The sequence below is a fragment of the Mytilus californianus genome, unplaced genomic scaffold (assembly GCF_021869535.1).
Source record: "Mytilus californianus isolate M0D057914Y unplaced genomic scaffold, xbMytCali1.0.p SCAF_1, whole genome shotgun sequence".
NCBI classification, from domain to species: Eukaryota; Metazoa; Mollusca; class Bivalvia; order Mytilida; family Mytilidae; genus Mytilus; species Mytilus californianus.
Genome location: NW_026262581.1, coordinates 60,706,497 through 60,733,877, shown reverse-complemented (window position 1 = coordinate 60,733,877; position 27,381 = coordinate 60,706,497). Strand labels below are relative to the sequence as shown.

General features: G+C 32.6%; 1 protein-coding gene across 1 annotated transcript; it reads left to right on the top strand.

The window, feature by feature from the left end:
- The first annotated feature begins 3,726 nt into the window (after positions 1 to 3,726).
- On the top strand, positions 3,727 to 25,931 carry LOC127704978 (uncharacterized). The gene is made up of 9 exons (XM_052209227.1): positions 3,727 to 3,814; positions 16,101 to 16,262; positions 17,879 to 17,998; positions 19,850 to 20,042; positions 20,708 to 20,970; positions 21,392 to 21,727; positions 23,344 to 23,466; positions 23,659 to 23,896; positions 24,414 to 25,931. The coding sequence occupies exons 1-9, from the start codon at positions 3,745 to 3,747 to the stop codon at positions 24,844 to 24,846; spliced, it is 1,938 nt and encodes a 645-aa protein (XP_052065187.1). The 5' UTR covers positions 3,727 to 3,744; the 3' UTR covers positions 24,847 to 25,931.
- Positions 25,932 to 27,381: the final 1,450 nt, after the last annotated feature.

Sequence of the window (27,381 nt, the reverse complement as noted above, 5' to 3'; positions counted from 1 at the left end):
GACAGGGATTCTTACACCAATCCTAAAGAAAGAAAAAGACAAAACATTACCATCTAGCTATAGAGGAATAACTGTGACTAAAACCTTTGCAAAAATATTACAAAGTATACTGAAGGATAGAGTTGACTCTGTATTTAATAACATACAAAACTCCTTGCAAAGAGGCTTTACAGAAGGAGTATCATCACTATGCGCAGCTTTCCTCACATCAGAAGCAATCGAAGAAAGTAAGAAATTAAAGATACTGATGATTTTAATAACTCTTGATGCAGAAAAAGCATTTGACACACTAAACCATGAAATACTATTCAACAAGTTGTACCATTATGGAATAAAAGGAAAACTCTGGATACTACTGAGAAACATGTATAAAGGCATGAGCATTAAGGTCAAATGGGAAGGTCAATGTACAGAAGATGTAATGGTGTTACAAGGAATTCAACAAGGTGCAAAACTATCTACAACGCTATATAAATGCTACAACAACGTCATACTGGATAGCATTTTAAAAAGTGGACTTGGAGCATGTATTGGTAATATACAAGTCCCTGCACCCACATGTGCCGATGACATTGCTGTCCTGGCAAATATTAGTAGTACTGCAGACGCACAAGGAATATTAGACATAGTACAGCACCATACAAGCAGAGATCTAGTTAAAATCAATCCAACTAAATCTGAAGCGGTTTTATATAATGCAAAAGGCTCAAACATAACAACACTGCAATTCGAAGACGATGACATCAATATAACCAATGAAACCAAACATCTAGGTATCAAAAGAAACGAGCAAAACCGGGCAAATATCTCCGAAAGAATAAGAACCGACAGGGCAACAATATACAGCCTTCTCGGAGCCGGTTTACATGTCAGAAGGGGATTCTCACCCATGGTCGCATACAAGCTATGGAGAACATATGCAGTACCAAGAAGCATTTACGGACTTGAGGTGATGAACTTACTTGCAAAAGAAAAGGATATGCTAGAACTGGCAGAGAGAAAAATCCTCCGACAAATTCAAGGGCTTCCAAATAATACAGCAAATATGGCTGTCTATACCCTGGTAGGAGCAGAACCTATTGCCACCACATTAGACAAAAATCTACTTACCTTCTTCATGAATATTGTTCGAAATTCAGGAACCATAGAATGTGAAATTCTGCGTCGACAAATAGCATTCTCAGACCAAAGAGGAAAAGACTTTATCAACAGAGTGGAAAAAACTCTATCAAAATACAATTTGAAATCTAGTAGTTACTACATAGAAAAACCACTTAAGAAAATCGAATGGAAAAGACTAGTAGGAATAAAGATCAAGGAATACTGGAAAAATGAATGTCACTATGAAAAAATGGAAAAAACATCACTTAAATACATAGAAATACAGAACAATCCATTAAATGAAGCACACAATATATGGAAAAGCGTAAAAAACAATAGTAAAGATGTAAAGGCAGGAGAAATAAAAGCAAGAATAAGTACTCAAACGTACATATTACAAGCCAAAAGAGCTAAGTTCGATCCGAAAGTTAACCCGATATGTACAATCTGTGAACAGGAAAATGAAGATCTGGAACATTTTATTCTACGCTGCAAAGAATTGGAGCAAATAAGATCTAAATATTGTTCAAAAATAGAACAGACAATGGATGAAATCGATACCTCAACATACAAGAAGATCATACAAGAAGGGAATTTACTGCAGCTCATAATGGACTGTACCAGCAAGGACATAAACTGTTACTCAACTGTGTATGAAAACATTGAAACTCTGGCTAGAAATATGTGCTACGAGATGCACATGCTGCGCACAAAAAGGATTAAAAACTTGAATACAAGTACAGTATAAGTAAACTTTTTTAAAATAAAATAGTTCCCTACTTTACCATCTTACTATTTTATGACGTATTAGGACCTAAATTAAATAAAAAAAAAAATTTTGCAAAGTTTTAAGATTTCCAGTTACCTTTAAAGAATAATGATAAGATCCGAAATAAGGTAACTTTAAACTGTGAAGGTAAACTTATGTATATATGATGAATTGTTCTAAACCCCAACCCTTTTACATAAGTCCTATAAAATAACCTTCTCATTATAAATTCTGATGTACGTATAGCACCTTTAACTAACAATTATAAGAAAGTTTAATTTAAGACCACTTAAATTCTAAATTCTTATTTGTAAATATATCCAGTTCTTACTTAACTTATTCTTACACTTCAGCACATTATGAATATTATTTTTAAAATTTTATGATGACAATCCTATGAATTAGTTATAATATTAATTTTTAGTAATTATTATTGCCTAAATTCAGTCATCTGTACATAATTAAATGCTTCCTTATGTTCTAAGGTGTATATAGTTGCTACAATTATACCCTATGGGTAGTGCTCCACAATTAATGGAGGAATATACAAGAAACTGAACTAACATGCACAAAAAAAAGATGAAACCAAAAGTAATTTTGTGAGGGGTTCAAAATCAAAATACAGTAAACAAGAAACAGTCAAGACACACATATATCTGCAAGCCGTTTTTTTTTTCAAACAAAGAAATTCTAAAACAAGTGGTAGACTAGTAAAGTTCCAATTTATAGAGACATAAATTCGTCTGTGCCGCCCAAAAAAAAAAAAACAGACATATATGTATATTACATAATATATTTTTTATCTCTGCAACTAAGTTTTACAATGGCATTCATTCTGAGTATGTTTCGACATTTAGATACGGTACAGTCCCTCCATTTTTCACGGTAGTCAGTCCGTGTAGGTATCGGTGTCCGTGTTAATGTCTGTGTAGACGGCTTTTCGAAAATGTTTATTACTGATATTTTAATCAGACTAAAATGTTATCAACTGTTAATGAACGATTGTTTTAAATATTAGGATCCGTGAATTCCTAACATGTATACAATTTAGCTTGAAACAAATTAAATAATCATTAAAACTTATTTTTGTTTGTTAAGAAAATAAAGTTACTTGTGTGTGAAATAATTTTTTAAAAAGCTTACTGATGATCGTTGGATGCCAATTTTTGAAAGTGTGATACTGTCACTAGTAACCAATCAGCTTTTGTATTGTACCAAGTTTGACGTGCGGTGATGCTTAGTGTAAATGACATTGTCAAAGTTTAATGAGTTATTTTGTGTTAGAACACAAAAAGACTATACTTTACTATACTAAAGTGACTGTACGTCATTCTGTAAATATAAAATTGATTTCCAAAAAGTGCTTTGTAACCGGTGAAATAAAAGTTAGGATTAAAAAATTTTTTTTTTCTAGACCGGCAGCTGTTCACCTCGTGTTTATCATTTATTGGCAATATATATGATAACTCTAGATTTGTTTTACTGCTATATTTGCCTCCATTATTGCTGTTTATGTTTTCTTGTGAATTTGTTAGCAATGTTTAATGTTCCTGTGTGGAACATACCAAACATCAAAGTGTCCCAATTGGAAGAGCGCTCATTTTTCGTTACAAGTTTGTCCACTGAACAATCAAAACAACGGTAATCATCAGCTGTTTTGTAAAGCAAATGTCGGAAATCAACAGATGATTGGAATTCCGTATCAAGTATAAGCAAACGGAAGAGTAAAAATAAGAAATTGAAATTGACTTGTGTTTCCGAATGAAAAATATATAATGTTGATCGAATTAATGCTAATCCTGTAATCGATTAGTCAGTAATCGTGTTTTAAAAAACCCAATAAAATACAGATTTCATTCAGATCAAACAGTGACATGTACAGATATCTATGTTGGATTTTGACTATCCTATCTGCAAAACATTATGCTTTTTCAATACCTACAGGTAAGAAACATTTATTTTCTCAGTATTCAATTGCATTGCTTATTGAAAATAGAATAAAAACCCAAGAGAACATAGGCAGATTATGACAATATGTTTTTGATTACAGTTTTTTGATAGCGATATCTTCAGCAGACCGGCTTAAGATCGAATAAATGATACAAGATATTCTATGATAAACTGTCCTTATAATTATTTTAAAAATCTGCAGCGTTCGTAGCTATTAGCCAACATTTAAATTTTTCCCTTAAAGGGGCATTAGCTACGATTTAAAAAAAATAAAAATACGAATCTTTCAAGTTGTTTCAAGTATTAATAAAAGAACAGAGTTCCAGTGTCCCCCGCGCTGCAAATGTTGTATCTGTCCAAGGTACAAGGGCAATAATTAAAAAAGCACCTTGTTTTGTTCTATAAGACTTTTTATTAATATCTTAGAGAAATGAAGGCTTTAGAGCAAATGCAATGTGATTTCCATTATAATTAATATTTCCAAGGGGCATAACTCGTCAAAAAATATTTGATCAGAACTTATTTTAGAAACTGTCAAAACATTGCTGATATAGACCTATAATATAAGTGTCATCAAATTCTGGCAAGAATTGAACTTATGAGAGCGCTAACAATGCAATTTCCGTATATTCAATATTTCCAAGGGGCATAACACTTTTAAAAATTATTGATCGGTACTGATTTTCGAACTCGTCAAAGACATTGATGATATGAACCTATAATATAAATTTCATAAAAAAGTCTGGCAAGAATTGTACATACTAGAGCGCTCATAAGGCAATTTTCCATATAATTAATATTTCAAAGGGACTTAACTATTTTAAAAAATTTTGATCGGCACTGATTTTCGAACTCGTCAAATACATTGCTGATATAAACCTATGATTTAAGTTTCCGAAAATTCTGGCAAGAATTGTACACATGAGAGCGCTAACAAGGCAATTTTCAATATTATTAATATCTCCAAGGGGCATAACTCTTTTAAGGTAACACGATACCGAATGACGTTACGCCACGAGTTATCGTTCCTGACGTTATCGAATAACGTTCACACATACAAGCCAATGCAGCAGGTTCTGCAATCACAAAGTGATTAAATAATAAAAAAAATATTTTTGGTAATTCATTATGTGACATTTTTAACGGTAACTTTCCCTAGATGTAGAGTGCTGAGAGTTTTGATGCAATACGTAACGGTTAACTTATTTGACATAGATTGCTTTATCGTTTTCCGGCAATTCTTCTGCTCATTGTTAACCTTTAAAAATGTATTACTTTACTTTAAATATTGTGTTTCTTTAATATTTAAGCATCTGCACGATTTATCTTATATATGTTTTTATGCATAACAGACTGAGTTTTAACACTTTATTTTATTCTTGGTTTATTTTTGCAATAAATACTTATTCATGATGCGCGCCGTATCGGCATGAAATTTTGTTTTGAAAGTCGAAATCTAATCTATAGACACTTGGGATGATGTGTGAAAAAACAACTATTAATTCATGTTAAAATGGTCGTCAAAAACACCGCTCGGGCAAAATGGAACAAGGAAATTTATCGGAATGAGAATACGGATAGAATTAGGCGAAAAAGCACAATATAAGCAGACTTTGATACTCATACAGAAAATAGTTTGTTAGTATGGAATGTAAAAAACGTGGTTTAACTTGCTTATTTTGCCGAATAACTTTCCCTATGTTCCAAGTGTAAACAGTCTCTGAAAATCATTGGTTTATACAGAGTAAATCCGATATAGTTTCGGAAACATTTTAAAAATAAAGTGCTAGCTTTGTAACCCTATAGACCAAGTCTACACAGGGCAGACAGCAACATCGGAATGAGGCCTGAGAAAGTTAACGTAGGCTGAGAAATACATGGGAACTTGATTCGGCAAAAATAAAATAAAAAAAATTCAGGTCCCGTTACAGTCTGATTAAAGCCAGCTCCAAGTATCCACTTGCGTCTATAAACGCAAGTTGATAGTTCGGGCTGGCTCTAGTCAGACTGGTTCAGTTACAATTTTTTTCTCTCGAAATTTACAAGCAAACGACTGACTAATTATTTTTCAAACGGCAGAAAGAGACTGAAATAGCTTGATCTTGAAATCATTTAGATTTTATATTCGTGTTAATTTACGCTTGCATGGGTATTCGGTGGAAGTGTGGTATTTTTGGGGTGATTTGAGTTGGAAATAATTTACATTTACAAGTTCGGAGACAAAACGACTGAAAGGGAATAAACATAGTTGCCTTTTGAGGTTTGTTATTTTATTTTTTAGAATGTGTATTTTATCAGGATCATTATTTTCCCTCATAATTTTCACAACTAACAGAATGTTTAACCTTTTTTGACTGGTGCATCAAATTTGTCTTTTATAAACAACTGTTTTCCAAATTGTATTGTATCGTCCCGAACATGCATGAACTATTTGCCACTGAACGTTAAACAACCATCAAAAACCAAGCAATTATAAATCTGTTAACTGAATCAAATTTTTAAAGTACTCTATTTCTGCATGGATGCAGCGATGACACCACCATTGTCTTAAATGATGGAGTTAAAAACTCAGTAATTCAAATGAACCACACGTGAAATTTTTCATGTTATTTTCACGTGAACTTTACAAACATTTGGAGGTATTTTTCATGATTTTAATTAAATTTAGAATAAAGATATTATTTGAATAATCTTATTATAAAAATTTACGTGAATTCAACGTGTACCAAATTCCGTTGATTTATGCATGAACTATTATCATAAGATTTACGTGGAACCAACCAGTTCAAGCAAGTTTCAAGTATATGCTCGTTTGGTGTGAAATTCAGACGAGATTAATGTTAATTCATGTGAGTGAAATTTCCATGTGCAGGACGAAATAAATTTATATCAGTAGAATTTCATATTGCATAACTAGGAAATTTACGAAACCCGACAGGGGAAATGAAAATAAAAAAACAACATTCAGATCCTGACACATATTTTGTTTTCCATATCTCTGAGTAGGAATAACGTTATATTCTGTATTCAATAACGTCATACGTTTTCGGTCAAATTCTAGGCATATCGATCAACTTTGAAGCCATTTATCTCAAAAACAAGGATGGTGACATATGAGTTTTTTTACGTGTATGGATTCAGTATGCAATCCTGGATATTATGTTAGTTTTTTGTTTTTCTCCGTATATAAGAACATATCCATCCATTAGAAAATCTAAAAAGGAAAGCCGAAAAAAAGCCATTTCTCCTATATACCTATGTAAATTTGTCGCCAAAATTGACGTATTCCTATCAAAATACCAAGAAATCAAAAATGGTGACCCCCATTTTTTATTACATATTCCGATGTAATTCGATTCAAAGAACACGTGTGTCAAAAAGTTTGGAAATTGGGAGATATGCCATTCGGTATCGTGTTACCTTAAAAATAATTGATCGGCACTTATTTTCGAACTCATCCGAAACATTGCTAATATGAACCTATGATACAAGTTTCATAAAAATCTGGCAAGAATTGAACAAATGAAAGCGCTAACGATGCAATTTTCCATATAATTAAGGTTTCCAAGGGGCATAATTCTTTGAAAATGATTCATCAGTACCGATTTTCAAACTTGTCCAAGACATTGATAGTATAAACCTATGATATAAGTTTCATAAAAATTTGGCAAGAATCGAACAAATGAGAGCTTCAACGATGCAATTTTCCATACAATTAAGATTTCCAAGGGGCATAACTCTTTTAAAAATGATTGATCAGGACTAATGTTCAAACTTGTCTAAGATATTGCTAATATAAACCAATGATATAAGTTCGTAAAAATCTGGCAAGAATTGTACACGTGAGAGCGCTAACAAGACCAGACGGACGGACGGACGGACGGACGCCCGATATTTCTATGCCCCCCACGGCGCGTTTCGCGGGTGACAATAAAAGCGGAATTTTAATATAATATTTCGTTTTAAGTAGTTGGTTAAGCCAAAATCTGTCAAAATAAGCTCAAAAACATCGCTGATGTATCATTGACTTGCAAGTGAATAATACCAGCTCATGTGAATCCGTATTCATGTGAACTTCATTTAACCCTTATCTGGAGATGGGTTACGCATGTACTATGCGTGTTCAGCTATCAAAAGGAAAAGAATGTCAACATTGAAAGTGAAACAAGGGTGAACCATTTCGTTGACTGATTCGATTCACAAAAATCATTCTTGTACAGGTAAAAACGTTGATTAACTTATTTTTTTAACCTATAACATGAAATCAAAATGACCAAGAAATATCAAATTGCACGTGTTCGCTATCTATTTCATTTCTATTTATGTTTATATCGGGTTATATGACCGTCGGCAGTCTTCGGGGGTCATCTCGATATAGTTAATTAGATGGCATCTAAACTTAAATACACATGAATATCTTATCGAGTCTATGCATTGTTAATTCTTTATTTTAGACTTTAGACGTTTTAGTATGTAATAAATCAAATATGAGAATTTGAGTTAAGTCGGTGAAGATGAATTTGACACCTAATGCCCCTTTAAGACAGGATTATTTCACACAAATCGATGATGTCTAAAGCTTTTTAGCGTGTGTTATACTAAAATCTTACTTTATTTATATATTAAAACTGGCTTAAATACATCCCTAACAAAAAAGACACAAAGTACCGATCTGAGAGTACTCGCAGTAATTGATAGCTAGTTCAAAGCCAATAACAACTAATACAAAAAAAAAATCATGTATCTAAGACTAAAATATCAATCAGTACACATCCAACATGGTTTTAGTGTAAAGACGTCATTAACAGTCAGAGAAAAACATGACCTTGTGTAATGCCAAAATATAGGTATCGACAAATTGTAGTACCGTGAAAGTGCAAATGTGTATAACAATAATATTTAGTACGGTTTCAATTTACTGATAACAAAATCAATATTTATACCAATTAAAACAATATTCAAAGAGCTAATTACAGTGTTGAATTGCAGTAACCTTTTAAGATAAGTTTATTTAAAGGATTGATAAGTTTACCCGGAGCGTATCTAAATTTCCGGCCTCGATAAACAACATCACCGTAAAATTTAGGATGTGCTATTACGTTTGAAATCATTTTTCTACAGATACAGCTAAACTTGCATCCCAAATTTTTGTATCTATGGAAGAATTTAGTATATAATAATTGGTGGTAACGAAATCCCTGGCTTAATGATTTACCGGTAATACATAGATTACGCTTGTTGAAATCCAAAACGTCACTACAGACACGGACATAGCGAAGGAGTTGGGATGTATAAGCACCGTAAGACGGTGCCAAAGAAACATAACCGTCCAAAAGAAGAAAAATTAACAATAGGGATAGTAAAATCATCCCTTTTGTCGTAAATTTTTGTGTAGAGTTTCTGGTGTAAATAAAGGAAAGGACAGTTATTGCTGTTTATATTTGATTTATTTAAAGTAAGTTCATTTTGGTAAATTTCGGCAGTACATTTAGAAAATTCTTGAATATTTAACGAAGTTTTGAATGTTCTCGACAATGATGCTGTTCATTTCAGTCCACAAGTCAACGATCCAGCGAAAAAATAAAGAATGACTGTCATATGATAGTATTGGGTTTTTTCGACTAAAGAATGTAAAAATTGATTTGGTCAACCTTATTTTCAACCACAGTGAAGCATTATTATATATTATAAGAAGTTCTATATTTTCTCACGGAAACGAGTTTAAATCTACTTTATTAACATATTTTATCACTTTTATCACAAGCTTTAAGGAAGGAAATAAAATCAACAACCGTTACTTTATAATAGAAAAATACTTCCATTTCATTTTAACTTTACTGGACAGTTGTCTCATTGGCAATCATACCACATCTCCTCATTTTTATTATCATAAATTCATGAACTTTTGTAAACTTAACCTGTGAATAGAATCATATACATATACACAGAGAGCTATACCGCCTCTTAATTCTAGTAACACATGGCAGTTATAAAAATAATTGTTTTAGTTTCTTTCAAATGTATTATGCAATAATGTATTCGAGTGGAAAATAGTAAAGAAACCGAATTCGACATGCAGACGCTGTTTGCCAACTGTTTTAAAATCCACATAAAATACATCAAAATCGAAATTTCGCATCGTATTTTGTATTTTGGCTTGGGAGAGAGAGAAAACAAGTACAGTCTGACAAATATCCAGGACACTCAAGCTGTATTCAAAGATTTGAGAAAGAAGTAAATGTATCATTATGTTGCAATTGAATAAATCCGTTTTGTCAGGATTGTCTAGTATTTTCAGGTTCGAAATGATCGATTACATGTCAAACTAGATGCAGGAAGTGTACTTAATAAATTAAAATTTAAAAAACAACTATAGAAACGTATTGTTACACAGTAATGAGCACCAATTAATGGGCCAACATCCTGGCGATATTTATATTTTGGTATTGCTCTAGGTCATGCTTTTCCCAGAATTGTTTAAGATGTGTACTAATGATATTATTATAATTCCACTCTAGGGGATGGGGCTCACGGTTTTATATTACATTCAAATTGCCTGTCCGTCCTTCCGTGCTTCCAACAGATATTTCTGTCACACTTTTCTCACACGACAGTGATGAGCTGTAACATGCAAGCAGTTTTGTTTCGAATCTGATCTACTTTCTGTTTGCCAATATTTTAAATAACAAATTGGGGTATGCTAAGCACGACGACGCGTTTATCCTTGGTTTAGTCTGGGAAACATGCATGGTTTATCTTGGTAATTGTAATTGGCTTTGAATGAACTTTGAATTTCAGCTGTTGCCTGTACTCTCAAAATGGTACTTTGTGTCCTTTGTCTTTTTGTGCTTGGTGTCGATCTGATAAGTTAACATTTTGCAACTTAATTTACATTGTGTTTAAAATACAATTGTTGCAATTTTAATCAGCAACCAAAGACAACCACGAAGTTTTGAATGTTCTCGACAATGATGCTGTTCATTTCAGTCCACAAGTCAACGATCCAGCGAAAAAATAAAGAATGACTGTCATATGATAGTATTGGGTTTTTTCAACTAAAGAATGTAAAAATTGATTTGGTCAACCTTATTTTCAACCACAGTGAAGCATTATTATATTATAAGAAGTTCTATATTTTCTCACGGAAACGAGTTTAAATCTACTTTATTAACATATTTTATCACTTTTATCACAAGCTTTAAGGAAGGAAATAAAATCAACAACCGTTACTTTATAATAGAAAAATACTTCCATTTCATTTTAACTTTACTGGACAGTTGTCTCATTGGCAATCATACCACATCTCCTCATTTTTATTATCATAAATTCATGAACTTTTGTAAACTTAACCTGTGAATAGAATCATATACATATACACAGAGAGCTATACCGCCTCTTAATTCTAGTAACACATGGCAGTTATAAAAATAATTGTTTTAGTTTCTTTCAAATGTATTATGCAATAATGTATTCGAGTGGAAAATAGTAAAGAAACCGAATTCGACATGCAGACGCTGTTTGCCAACTGTTTTAAAATCCACATAAAATACATCAAAATCGAAATTTCGCATCGTATTTTGTATTTTGGCTTGGGAGAGAGAGAAAACAAGTACAGTCTGACAAATATCCAGGACACTCAAGCTGTATTCAAAGATTTGAGAAAGAAGTAAATGTATCATTATGTTGCAATTGAATAAATCCGTTTTGTCAGGATTGTCTAGTATTTTCAGGTTCGAAATGATCGATTACATGTCAAACTAGATGCAGGAAGTGTACTTAATAAATTAAAATTTAAAAAACAACTATAGAAACGTATTGTTACACAGTAATGAGCACCAATTAATGGGCCAACATCCTGGCGATATTTATATTTTGGTATTGCTCTAGGTCATGCTTTTCCCAGAATTGTTTAAGATGTGTACTAATGATATTATTATAATTCCACTCTAGGGGATGGGGCTCACGGTTTTATATTACATTCAAATTGCCTGTCCGTCCTTCCGTGCTTCCAACAGATATTTCTGTCACACTTTTCTCACACGACAGTGATGAGCTGTAACATGCAAGCAGTTTTGTTTCGAATCTGATCTACTTTCTGTTTGCCAATATTTTAAATAACAAATTGGGGTATGCTAAGCACGACGACGCGTTTATCCTTGGTTTAGTCTGGGAAACATGCATGGTTTATCTTGGTAATTGTAATTGGCTTTGAATGAACTTTGAATTTCAGCTGTTGCCTGTACTCTCAAAATGGTACTTTGTGTCCTTTGTCTTTTTGTGCTTGGTGTCGATCTGATAAGTTAACATTTTGCAACTTAATTTACATTGTGTTTAAAATACAATTGTTGCAATTTTAATCAGCAACCAAAGACAACCACGAAGTTTTGAATGTTCTCGACAATGATGCTGTTCATTTCAGTCCACAAGTCAACGATCCAGCGAAAAAATAAAGAATGACTGTCATATGATAGTATTGGGTTTTTTCGACTAAAGAATGTAAAAATTGATTTGGTCAACCTTATTTTCAACCACAGTGAAGCATTATTATATTATAAGAAGTTCTATATTTTCTCACGGAAACGAGTTTAAATCTACTTTATTAACATATTTTATCACTTTTATCACAAGCTTTAAGGAAGGAAATAAAAACAACAACCGTTACTTTATAATAGAAAAATACTTCCATTTCATTTTAACTTTACTGGACAGTTGTCTCATTGGCAATCATACCACATCTCCTCATTTTTATTATCATAAATTCATGAACTTTTGTAAACTTAACCTGTGAATAGAATCATATACATATACACAGAGAGCTATACCGCCTCTTAATTCTAGTAACACATGGCAGTTATAAAAATAATTGTTTTAGTTTCTTTCAAATGTATTATGCAATAATGTATTCGAGTGGAAAATAGTAAAGAAACCGAATTCGACATGCAGACGCTGTTTGCCAACTGTTTTAAAATCCACATAAAATACATCAAAATCGAAATTTCGCATCGTATTTTGTATTTTGGCTTGGGAGAGAGAGAAAACAAGTACAGTCTGACAAATATCCAGGACACTCAAGCTGTATTCAAAGATTTGAGAAAGAAGTAAATGTATCATTATGTTGCAATTGAATAAATCCGTTTTGTCAGGATTGTCTAGTATTTTCAGGTTCGAAATGATCGATTACATGTCAAACTAGATGCAGGAAGTGTACTTAATAAATTAAAATTTAAAAAACAACTATAGAAACGTATTGTTACACAGTAATGAGCACCAATTAATGGGCCAACATCCTGGCGATATTTATATTTTGGTATTGCTCTAGGTCATACTTTTCCCAGAATTGTTTAAGATGTGTACTAATGATATTATTATAATTCCACTCTAGGGGATGGGGCTCACGGTTTTATATTACATTCAAATTGCCTGTCCGTCCTTCCGTGCTTCCAACAGATATTTCTGTCACACTTTTCTCACACGACAGTGATGAGCTGTAACATGCAAGCAGTTTTGTTTCGAATCTGATCTACTTTCTGTTTGCCAATATTTTAAATAACAAATTGGGGTATGCTAAGCACGACGACGCGTTTATCCTTGGTTTAGTCTGGGAAACATGCATGGTTTATCTTGGTAATTGTAATTGGCTTTGAATGAACTTTGAATTTCAGCTGTTGCCTGTACTCTCAAAATGGTACTTTGTGTCCTTTGTCTTTTTGTGCTTGGTGTCGATCTGATAAGTTAACATTTTGCAACTTAATTTACATTGTGTTTAAAATACAATTGTTGCAATTTTAATCAGCAACCAAAGACAACCACGAAGTTTTGAATGTTCTCGACAATGATGCTGTTCATTTCAGTCCACAAGTCAACGATCCAGCGAAAAAATAAAGAATGACTGTCATATGATAGTATTGGGTTTTTTCGACTAAAGAATGTAAAAATTGATTTGGTCAACCTTATTTTCAACCACAGTGAAGCATTATTATATTATAAGAAGTTCTATATTTTCTCACGGAAACGAGTTTAAATCTACTTTATTAACATATTTTATCACTTTTATCACAAGCTTTAAGGAAGGAAATAAAAACAACAACCGTTACTTTATAATAGAAAAATACTTCCATTTCATTTTAACTTTACTGGACAGTTGTCTCATTGGCAATCATACCACATCTCCTCATTTTTATTATCATAAATTCATGAACTTTTGTAAACTTAACCTGTGAATAGAATCATATACATATACACAGAGAGCTATACCGCCTCTTAATTCTAGTAACACATGGCAGTTATAAAAATAATTGTTTTAGTTTCTTTCAAATGTATTATGCAATAATGTATTCGAGTGGAAAATAGTAAAGAAACCGAATTCGACATGCAGACGCTGTTTGCCAACTGTTTTAAAATCCACATAAAATACATCAAAATCGAAATTTCGCATCGTATTTTGTATTTTGGCTTGGGAGAGAGAGAAAACAAGTACAGTCTGACAAATATCCAGGACACTCAAGCTGTATTCAAAGATTTGAGAAAGAAGTAAATGTATCATTATGTTGCAATTGAATAAATCCGTTTTGTCAGGATTGTCTAGTATTTTCAGGTTCGAAATGATCGATTACATGTCAAACTAGATGCAGGAAGTGTACTTAATAAATTAAAATTTAAAAAACAACTATAGAAACGTATTGTTACACAGTAATGAGCACCAATTAATGGGCCAACATCCTGGCGATATTTATATTTTGGTATTGCTCTAGGTCATACTTTTCCCAGAATTGTTTAAGATGTGTACTAATGATATTATTATAATTCCACTCTAGGGGATGGGGCTCACGGTTTTATATTACATTCAAATTGCCTGTCCGTCCTTCCGTGCTTCCAACAGATATTTCTGTCACACTTTTCTCACACGACAGTGATGAGCTGTAACATGCAAGCAGTTTTGTTTCGAATCTGATCTACTTTCTGTTTGCCAATATTTTAAATAACAAATTGGGGTATGCTAAGCACGACGACGCGTTTATCCTTGGTTTAGTCTGGGAAACATGCATGGTTTATCTTGGTAATTGTAATTGGCTTTGAATGAACTTTGAATTTCAGCTGTTGCCTGTACTCTCAAAATGGTACTTTGTGTCCTTTGTCTTTTTGTGCTTGGTGTCGATCTGATAAGTTAACATTTTGCAACTTAATTTACATTGTGTTTAAAATACAATTGTTGCAATTTTAATCAGCAACCAAAGACAATCACTAAGAGTACAGGACTTTTTGGTGAAAACCCATGTGCAGTACAGCAAGTTTGTGCATTTGGGAGTGACTATTTTTGTGTGTATGCGTTTATTTTTGTTTTCATGTATGTTTTTTTCCGGGGGGAGGGGGGAATCGAATGCGGATAATTTTTTCCTAAAATTTGATCCTGTTTATTTTTACAAGACAGTCCAATACGTTACTTCTCTGGACATTTTAATTTTACTCTGCATGGATAACGACGGTTCATAAAAATAAACAAAGATCACGTTGACATGAAACATGATTGATACTGTTTAGTATTGTGTACTTCTACTTCTAACACGTTAGCGACCACCATCATCAGGTTGACTATCATGTCACTGTTTGTTGTGCGCTAAAAAATATGAAAATTTGTGCAGTACATAACGTTTATACATGGTGCAAATGAAGAAATGGGACTTGCAATTTAATGAGCATGCAATAGTCTTTTGAACGAGTCAAGGCCGGGCTTTCTGCAGCGGTCACCGAGAGGTGTTCTTATCTCTTATCGCTTTTCGCACGATGGCATTTGGAAAGAGTATACCTTGGTATGTCTTGATAATCTGTCTGGTGGTATAAGTTTGCCACTAATATCAATCTCAACTTCTTCGTTTGAAATTCTGTATAGGAGGGTTAGTCTAGAACTCTTTCTTCTCTCCTCTAGTGTTGGCCATTGTAGATGTTGTAAAAGGATATTTGTCATCCGAAATATCTATTGAATTTTGTATTTTTTGTTTCATACTTTTTTATCGTTGTTTTGGTGTGGCACAGGCACTTGTCTCTGAAATCCCCCTATATACCTTATTGTTATATTAGGGTATAGAGGAAAAACAAATTTTCGGAGACAAGTGCCTGTGTGTTGTTGTACACTTTTTATACGTATATTGTGTTTAATTACTGTGTACAATATCGTTCTCCATAACGATCCGACGCACTCGTAAGAATGATTGTTGACTAGTATCTAGACCCTAGATATATATGTAACTATCTAGAATTATACTGATGCACATTTTTATTTTAGTTCCTTCCAATTGGTGGCAGTATCCATATCCATATGACGTACTCTCAGTAGGGGAATCACAAGAAAAACTCCAAAATGAAAATTTAATTGACAGTTACACAGAGAGCACAGAACAATCCTACGGTCAGAGACGACTTAGAAACTGTTTGGATCCAAAGATTGGTATTTTGTTTATAAACACTTATACAGACAATAGAAATGTATGTTCCAATGACACCAATTACTCGTGTACTCTGTCTTGTTTCTGTTTTGATTCTTTCATATGACTTCACTATAACTAATATTTTCCAGAAATTCACCAATACATCTAGATAAATAGAAAAGACTGATTAAACTTCGATAAACAGTCAGTCCCCCAACAGTACAAACTAAAGTTGTAAAAGCTTCTTGAATAAGCTATTGTCGTTGATAATACGCTGTTTCTTGTGGGTTAAGTTGGTGATTTGTATTCAAAGCATCAAGAGAAATTTAGCTGTCAAATTCCCATTTTCGAAAATATGAGTGTCTATGAAAGAGTGATACTTAAGTAGTCAAATATGGGACGTCTTAATCTTACTTTTAAGATTCATGTTCTTGAGATCGTCGTTTAGGACCTTTTGGTATTTTTTTAATAGCCATTTTAAAGTATAACATTTAAATTAATTCATGCTTTAATGAATGCCTCTCAGGAAAGATCAGAAGTTTTATTATAATTTAAAAAACCGAGTTTTTAGATATAATTTCAGTCTGTATCGTTGACAAGAAGCATTTCATATGCTAATGCCTACAGATTTCGGAAGATGTACAACTATCCGTTAAAGAATGTTGTCTGTAGAAAATGTTCCCATTTAGTAACGGATAACTTCAAAATAGTTTACACCAATTAAGATCCACTTCACCTGGCGAATATTTACAAAAAATAAATGAAGGACCCGGGCATATCAGTTTGTCTCGTATTTTAATCTTAAATCGCTTACTAAAATACCATGTATAGATGTAGCTTGTGAAAATGTGAAAACATTTAAAATCACATTTAGCCATTGTAATTATAGGTACATATTCAAGGATTTTTATAATAGTTCGTCTTACTTTAAACATCCTTGGTATCTTCAAAACCTCATTATTCAGGAAACCATAAATATTTCTACACAAATGCGCACCTTGAACCACCTTTTTTGATTTTGTAAATAAGGTGTGCCGGTACGTTGTATATGCCTCTTGGCAAATATTAAACTCATTTCAATTAATCGGAACGGAACCGACATTACCAAACATTAAAATTCCGGACAAGTACAATTTTCATGTAATTTTTTCGTTCCAAGGGCCATAATTCTGCCAAAAGTAGGTTAACTGAAACAAACCCAAACTCGACGAGTAAGTCATCATAAGTTTGTTTTTTTATTTTTTTCAAATGAGGCCATTAGTTTTTTTTTATCATAATTTTATACCACGCTCTTCTTACTTTTAAAAAGTATTTCAATAAAACTATTGAATTTCTACTTGTAAAGGACATTTCAATATTTTATTTTGCAAGATCCTAGCATCAAACATAATTAGAAAAAATGATTTTAAAAAACATACAGCCCCGTTCATGGGAATATGCTACCATTCCTTTATTTTTTTGATAAAAGATGTTACGGATGTCGAAACGGTACCATGTGCTTTAAAATGAATACAATATAGAAATGAATTTATATTTAGATATGACAAATGAGAAGTATGAACACTAGGTTAATTTATAGTTTGTGCCTTTGTTTTAGTTTAATACTCGACTTGCACCGAAAACTTTATTTCTTCAGGGAGACTAGGAAGAAAAGTTAGATATGGTTGTTCCAAGCGCCGCAATAAATCCAGGCGATTGGATGGACTGTGTAACGATTTTGAAAATCCAGCATCGGGAAGTCTTTATTATCGTTTTGGTGAGTTCTTAGTACGGTTTCTCATAGTTGCTTATATTTCAACAAATTTATTTTCCCTCTTTTCGAATTTTTTATACCTCCACTCAGGTGGATGAAGAATGCATGGATGCTACATTGCATTTAAATTGTCTGTCCGTTTATCCTTCTAACCACCGGTACGTTCGTCCGTTCGTACAACAAATATTTCCGTCACACTTTTCTCAGGTACTAAGTGAATTCTTGCTCTTCCTTTTAATGCCCCCAACATTCCTTTCCGAGAACCATTTGATTAATCAAAATATAACAGCTAAACATACAGCGAGAAATATTACATGAACATTCATGACAATAACATCTTAATAAGATTATCTCATGGCTTGATTATCCCGCTATCCCCTGCTTAAAAGGTAGATTAACTGTATACCGCCATCTTGGATTGTAATATAGCAGTTCACAATTGGTCTAGTTCTTTACTTAAACCTGCAAATATTTAGACAGACTGGCTATTTATGAGTAAGATTGTTCGTTTAAATAAAACAAAATAGTGATTTTTTGCATTAGTTTGACTGTTTTAACAAATAGTACATATTTGTTTGTGTTCGATTACATTTTTTAACCTAGTCATATAAGAGGAGGTAACTCTAGTAGTACAAATTTTATACTGGAATGTTAGCGATATTTTACTTTTAGCAAGAAAACAAGTTCGATGACACCAATTTTTAAATTTATTTTCTTAAAGCAAATTGTTAGACCTATTTTATCCTATTTGTTTCAAATGTTATCTCATAGATTTCTTTTTATTCACAAAAAAGTACTTTTTCATGAATAATGTAGGTAAAATTGGGAAATTTTGGACGACTTGTAGCTTAAAAAAATAGCACTGTGACCAATTTTTTTTATTATATTTTTTTGATAAAGCATGGCAAAATCTCCATTTTGGCAAAGTATAAGAAAATTCTAACTGGGGAAATATATAGTGATGACCCACCTTAATCATATAGCGACACGCCGAGTCTAATGTTTAACTTGCTAGCTCATAAGTTCCTCTAAAACCCAGACCCGTCATATCTTGAGCCCAGATCCCTACCTCTGGATCTCGGAGCCATATAAGGGAAGTCCCGATATCTATGTGAAAAATATTTTCTAACACAACAGATCTTCTTACGAAAAAATAAAAGTGGGCAATATTTAATTATCATTTGGTCGTAAGAAGTACATTTTTATTTTACTAATATATATGCGTCACGAATTAAGTAACTAAAATAAGAATGAATTGAGTCTGGACAAAAAGGAACAATTCTAATGGCATTAGAACAGTATTGGAAAGAAGCTTCAATTATTCGTCGACATTCGTCATTATTTCAGTATTAATTATACGGAATAAAAATGGACCAGGGTTGTTGAAATTAAAGGATTAGGCAACACAATTCTTTTCGTCTTTGCATCTAAGTACCTAGAATGAATATTTTTACGTCACCGAATTTGAGAATACCGGTATCTAAAGTTGGGAGAATTTGACATTCAAAGGTACATTCAAAATGCATATGCAAATAAACGCAAAGACAGTTTTTGCCTGTAAGAGTAGATATGCTAGTGCGAGAAAACAACCTATGCAATCTAAACCATACCTCTTTCAGTTTGAGCCAAGCGTTTTTCCTGAAAGTTCAGAGATTATCTTTAACTTTTTCTAGTGTTCTATATTCATTATATTGCTTACTGGACATACATCAACCATCAATTAAAAACTGAAATTAGTTGTTTTCAAGAAGAAATGACAATCTCAATAGCTGAATCTTCTATCAACGGTTTTGTTTGGCATATAGTTCTACCGTTTCGGAAATATAAACAGAGGGTATTTTTTTTAAATTTAAGGCAGAAATGTTCCCCTAAATGCCACAGTTAGAGATGAGAAGAATTTGTACAACCCCAATCCACGTGACATAAGTCGTACATTAATGAAGAGGAAGAAATTTATTCCGGTAACCATTGTTAATATCCTTGTAACCGGATGGGTCCAGTTTATGACCACTGATTGGTTTGACAGTGGCAAAAACGACAGGAGCAGGTATACGTTTTAAAATACGTTTAATTTTTAATCAAACTGAGGAAAATGAAAGTATACCATAAAAAGGAGAGAGGGGAAAAACAAGAGAGGAGAAAACCTTACAAACTAACATCAATATTGAGTACAAGGACATTATCTTAATTTTTTTATCAAAGTTTATCTCACACTGTTTGGAACTCTAGTCTGAGAACAAACTTTAATGTCTTATTGTACCATTTGTTTCCAAAAAGAAACGGCGATCTTAGTGTAACCTTTTTTGTTAATCAAATGATAACAGGGGTATTAAAAAATCATTAATATCTTTGACAACAGTACAAACCAGATTGAAGTGATCTTGTGATCACATAATTATCCCGACTTGCAACATACTCTTAACAGAATATGTCCCTCCTGTCAATATCGAACTTGTATATTACTGTCAATGATATTGTGTTAAGATTCGTAAAAAAAATGCCAAGTGGAATATTTACTATCACCCAGAAAGAAAAAAAACGAAACTTTTTTACTTTTAATTTAAGAATCATTACATTATGTTGTATCGTATATTCGTAGACATTTTAAGGTTTTGACATTACTCTTACCCGATAAATGCCAAAAAACCGTCCAAATCAAACTTTTTTACTTTTAATTTAAGAATCATGACATGTTGTATCGTATATTTGTAGACATTTAAAGGTTCCTATTCGAGATGATGATCCAGATTTCTATGATATAATGGAAATACCTATGACAAGACCAGACAGCTGCAGACATTCCAAAGATTACAATACCTACCAAAATACTGTAACACACTGGTGGGATGCATCACAACTATATGGAATTAACAAACAAATAAATCGTCGTATCCGCACAAGAAAAGACGGAAAATTAAAACTAACTTCAAATAACCGTCTACCGATTGATCCGTCGAATGGAGTGCCAATTACGGGTATGTAGATGTTTATCTCCATCAAATCTGAAATTTACTTGCTGAAATTTCCAGATTTGATGGAGATGGGGTTTACAGAATGGATAATAATGGGGAAAAAATGAACTAAAAAATAAAGAATAGTGAAAAATGGGCCAAAAAAAAAATAAAGATTAGAGAAAAATGAACAAAAAAATAAAGAATAGAGGACGCATAAAATCCCGATCTCAGTTTTCTTTTCTACAACTCTGTAATTTCAACTTATATATAATGATGCCAAAAACTGTACTTGTAGACAAACTTACGCATATATCACGAAAGAGATAACAAACATACACATTTTTTTTATTATTAATCTTATATTTTGACCATTATAGTACAACAAAATGATATTCATTAAAAGATGAATTTTATTAAATTATAATCCTGATCTTAATTTTAGGAAGTTCCTTAAATTGGTGGGTAGGACTAGGTATATTTCATATAATTTGGACGCGAGAACACAATTACGTATGCAATATGCTTAAAGAACGAAATCCAACTGGGAATGATGAAATGTTGTATAACACGGCAAGACTCATTATTGCTGCAGTAATTGCTAAAATTCATACGCTAGAATGGACAACTGCTATCCTGCAAAATGATGTTGCTAAGTTGGGGTTAAAGTCTAACTGGTATGGAGTAACTCCTATTGAGATTGCAAGGGGAAATGCAACCTTAGCAGCATGGTTAACCAAACAATTTCCACAGTTTTCGAATGGCGTACCGGGAGCTGTAGGTAAGCAAATATTTAAATGTGCATACTTGGTCTATTTATAGAAGTATACATGTCAAAACCAAGGACAATATCATAAAAATACAGCCTACAATAATCATAAAAAAGAAACCAAGAATGTATATTAAATGCAGGCTCATATCATTTTTCTTGTGTTTTTTCGACTGTTGGTAAAATAAAAGATTATTGTTAAAAAGGAGGTATGTTTAGCCTTGTTAAAGACAATTTTTTTCTATTGATTTTGACACACTGATGTCTTTATGTTTTTCAGTATAAGTACATGGGTAGTTAACTACAAATCTATAGTGCTAACGATGATAATTTAATACGAATAGACAAGAAATACGAAAATGCCAACGATGATAATTTAATACGAATAGACAGGAAATACGAATAACATTTATAAAATTACAATGATTAAAATATTTCTTTTATATATATCTGCTAACCGATTCCCTCTGGTTTCAAACACCGATTAAATGATGTACATACTAGTACATACTAAAATATTACTTGTTCATTTAAAAACACTGTAAGCCAAGATATAAACTGATTTGTTTTTTTAAATATTGTTTTTGCTTTTTCATGTTGGTTTTCTTTTTTGCATTGATCCATGTCGGGGTCTTTAATGCTAATATCTAACTGTATACGGTATGGGTTTGTCCATTGTTGACGGTTGTAGGGTGAACGTCATTTTGACTGTGGTGGATAGTTAGTTGTATCATTGGCTCAATTATACTACATCTCCTTTTTAATTTATAAGATTTCAATGTAAAACATTTGGATTCGCACAAGCTGAAATGGATTGAGACGATGCAAGAATCTTCTGCTATGTCTGCATCTCCGGTCACACAATTCCAAAATCCAACACAGACACCCATCTTTAAGAAACAAAGTCATGCATATATGACAAAACCTATTATACATATGTAATGTTAAATCGACATAAATGGACATCTGTCGCTATTGAGTTGAGAAATTCCCATCGATATTGCCGTCAGAGGCAATATTTTGGTCAATTTATTGCGAACCAAATGAAACATTTCTACAGAGTCATCTCCTCTTGGTCAAGGTATTTAAACTTTTGTCAGTTCTATTTTCCCATTGCATAAATACAATAGCTATTGTTATCTGTGTATTTTATTCACTGAGACCTTTAAATTTCTTCTAAGAGAAATCTTGACAAAGAGGAGATGACTCTGTGGAAATGTTTCATTTGGTTCGCAGTAAATTATTTTCCTCTGACAGTGTATGCTTGTTGGTCATCAGTTGTCATACATGGCGGCCATATACATTTTTATTTCAGAAACACGTGCTGTGCGCATTGAAATTGGTCATTTATATCCTTGATGAAAATTTTCTTAAATTCGATCTGGTATAGCATGACCATAGTAAAACTTGATTGGTTTCGTAAATTTTCACTTTTTCTTCTTTAATCTTTTGGTAAATAAAAAAAAAGTGTAAAAGGCCAATTTGCCAGAGAATATGCTTCAATTGGTCAGATTGTGGCCAATTTTAACAAAGACCAAAGAAACAGTATGAGTAATTCAGGCTGTATGTAGACTTAATACATATATAAAGTTTCACAAATGTTACAAAACTTATAACATCTGATTTAGGAAACCCGAAAAACATTAGAGGAGTTCCATATTCGCTTACACAAGATTTCATCGCCGCATACCGATTACATCCACTATTGCCAGATGAATTTGAAGTAAGAAGTCACCAAACAGATATATTAGGTAAGAACAGATTCTTTAAGAATTACCCTTTTCAATAATAATTATCAATGCATATTTTAAATCAATCTATTATCACCAAGATAAGAAGTTAGACAATGCGAAACTAAAATAAGCCATGTAAGTGAATGAGAAGTTCTTATTTATTTTTTTTATACATACAGCAATTAGTACATCCTATAAAAAATATTCCAGTAAACCGATACGACATGAAAGACGCAGTATTTGAGAAGGCGGAGTCAGTCTTTGAAGAAAACTCAATGGAGGACTTAATTTATACATTTGGCAATGATTATCCTGGTGCAATGACTCTCCACAATTATCCAAATTTCTTGAGAAATCTTGATATACCTGCTACAAGTCTTCGTGGAAATGGAAAAGTAGACATGGCTACAATCGATATATTACGTGACAGGGAAAGGGGAATCCCGAGGTATGTATGACATGTATGTTTAATTGAATGCAAATATATACATGTCCGCTGGTCGTTTCAATGCATTTTAAAAAAATATGTAAATCAAATCATTTTATTGTATGGTGTAAAATTCAAATATTGTGTTGTTACCAAGACAAACATGACATATGACAGACATGATTTGACATACTTATATATATATATATATAGTAAAAAATATACATATTTTTCTGAAGTACTTAAGCGTAATCGGTTTATCATAGTTATTCTATTACACATTCAATATAAGCTATGCCTAGCAATACTTTAATATGATCAGATCGCTAATAAAACATTACTTTACTGTTTAAACAGAAAAGAACAAAACGGAGGGAAATGGATTGACCATGGGAACTGAAAGTGACACCTAGAAAAATCATGTCATTTTACTAAAAAAACAATGCTTAAAACGGAACAATAGGATGACCAGCATATGGGACGATGTACTACTGTAACTTGTATTAAATGGTTAATCTCTGTCATTGTTTTATTTCAGATACAATGCGTTTAGGCGGTTGTTCCATATGACACCGATCAACAAATTTGAAGATCTCACCACAAATCCCACTCATGCCGAAGAACTTCGTCATATGTACAATAATGACGTAGAGTTGATTGATTTCCTAATTGGATCACTAGCCGAATCACCGCTTCCTGAAGGTTTTGGGTTTAGCGACACATTCTTTAGAATTTTTACTATTATGGCTCGAAGAAGATTGGAATCGGACAGATTTTTTACAGACGACTACACTTCTGAATATTATACTCAATGGGGCATTGACTATATAGATGCCACTTACATGAAAGATATATTACTTCGCCACTATCCTTCGCTTGCTTCACATTTGCAACCAAATGTTGCAAACGTCTTTATTCCTTGGAAAAGTCAAACGTCACTTGACAAAAATTTTCCTTATCCTTTATATTAACTCGAAATATCTGTTCGGATGAAGTTCGTTTATCAAATATAAAATCAAATATACCACGTAATTTTGATAGGGATAAGGACAGCATTTTCTGAAAATTTAGTTGAAAGTGAAAGATATCTATTTCTGATTATATACTGTAGTACCTGACTGTTTTGGTGGAACAAATATACTAATACTAAATTCTTTGTTTCCGTGGCCTTTTAAATCTACCGTCATATAAAAAGTATCCTTTTATAATATTCTGTCAATAAAGATTTATTTTCCTTCTTAGAAAATTCTGCAACATCATGTCAATACAGAATTGTTTTTAATGGACGTAAAATCAAACCAAAAATGTAACACTTTTAAGACATTGATCAACTGAAAATATATGCATATGAAGTAAACATGGTCACTTCCAGGCGCATTATAGACCCTACTGACAAACAACCTAGTCATTCAGTAAGCTTTTTCATACTTGATCCGTTGTTATCATTTGGACTATCAGTAACGTCTTCGTTGCGTTCTATATTTTAGAGGTTTAATACTACTTGGCTCGTAAACACGTATATATGCCGTCCGAATAAGAACTTCGAAACAGTTGTTCTTTGATTTACTGAAAGAAAAACAAAAGTGATATTTCAAGGTAGATAACCTTCTCAAGAAATTGTAACTCAATTTTGATTCGGATTTCTATTTTAAAAGGTAATACCACCAAAGTTCTCTAGCTCATACTTCCTTTTCAAATTTAGATTTTTTTTTTTTTTTCAGTTAGACTTTTATTTTCAAAATAAAGTCGATATCTGAATGCTCGAATGAGCAATATAGAATTATTTGATTTTACCATTACGATATATGAATATTTTCCATGCGTATTTGTCTTCCAAAAATTCGAATGACTTGAATGCTACTTGAAATCTACGTACAGGAGTACCAGAAGGAGTTTTCCCTAGCCTTCTCTGTTTTTACATCACACATATATCATGCGGTTCTCTTTGTAATCCAGATTTGGAGAAAATTATATATTTGTATATGGAAACTATGTTTTCATTATTTCTTTTATCCAGAATGTTTTCATGCGAACTTATAACCAATAAAGAAGAACGTGTCATTCTATGGAACGCCACAGCTGTCTTATGTGGAACTCTGATATTACTTTATGTTGTTTTATTATTACTTGATGATATTTCGTCTTTACTTAATATGGTTTTGACATTACGTAATGATGTTTTGATATAACTCAATATGGAATAGTCATTACTTAATGATATTTCGATATTACACGATATGGTTTCGTATTGACTTGATATAGTTTTGTCATTACTCAATATGGTTTTGTCATTACTCGATGTGGTTTCACCATTATTTAATGTGGTTGTGTCATTAGTCAATGTGGTTTTAATATTACTTGATGTGAATGTGACTTAACGTTATGTAGTTGTTTCATTACATGATGTGGTTTTGTTGTTTCGTAATGATGATTTGCCTATTCTTTAAATGGTTTTAACATTACGCAATGATGTTTCAAAATTTGACGATTTTACACTACATGATGTGTTTGTTTCATTTTTTGATGTGGTCCTGTCATTATTTGATGTGGTTATCCCATTACTTGATGAGGAAAAATCACGTGACCAATTCGGAAAAACCTGTTCTATTTTTAGATAGATTTCCATGTTGTATGTGCCTTGGATGAGTATGGCCATCCATCGAATTAGAGTTCAAATTAAAGTTCGGGTTACTGTTTGAGTTAAACTTTGAGTTAGTCTTCGATTTCGAATTCAAGTCATTATTAGAATTAAAGTTTTAGTTAGCATTGAATTTCGAGTTGGACTTCGAGTTTGAGTCACATTTAACTGAGGTAGAGTTCTAGTTACAACATTAAATTTGAGTCACTCTTTGAGGTAGAGTTTGAGTAAGATTCGAATTTAAGTCTCATTTAGATTAATTAAGATTTTGAGTTGAAATTCGAGCTATCTTATATGAGTTCGTAATTACATTTTCTATCGCGGAACAAGGACTTTTGCTCGGGCTTCCGAAAAGAGGGCTCCGGGGTATGCGTACAAAAGATAAACAATGTTACAGTATACAAAACGCAACATAGAAGTTGAAATAAGGTTAGATGTGGTGTGATTGACAATGAGACAACTATCCATCAGAGTTTAAATGCAGTGGATGTAAGAAATCATATATAGGCAACCGTACAGCCTTCAACACACCGTATAGTCAGCTACAAAAGGCCACCATGCAACATGTGAAAAAAATCAAACGAAAAATCAAACGGTCTTATTTATAAATAAACAATCTACAAAAAAAAATGACACACATTTATACAACGACAACAATTGAACTTCATGCTCCTGACTTGGGAGTTACATAAAGAAAGTGCACGTGGCGGAGTTTAACATGTATGTGAGCGCTAAATCCTAACCTTACATCGGACTGTTACAGTTGTGTAACAGCACAACACGAGAAAAAAAAGTTAATTAGACAAAGTGATGCCCCCGCACTCAACTCATTTAACCGCTTATACCCCAAAAATGACAAAAAAAAGTT

What these genes read in the sequence shown, in the direction of transcription:
- LOC127704978 (XM_052209227.1), top strand. Translation starts at nt 3,745, where the DNA reads ATGTACAGATATCTATGTTGGATTTTGACTATCCTATCTGCAAAACAT. An exon ending in GGCAAAAACGACAGGAGCAG is followed by an intron (nt 20,043 to 20,707) that starts GTATACGTTTTA and finishes GTATATTTGTAG; the next exon opens with ACATTTAAAGGTTCCTATTC. An exon ending in GAATGGAGTGCCAATTACGG is followed by an intron (nt 20,971 to 21,391) that starts GTATGTAGATGT and finishes TCTTAATTTTAG; the next exon opens with GAAGTTCCTTAAATTGGTGG.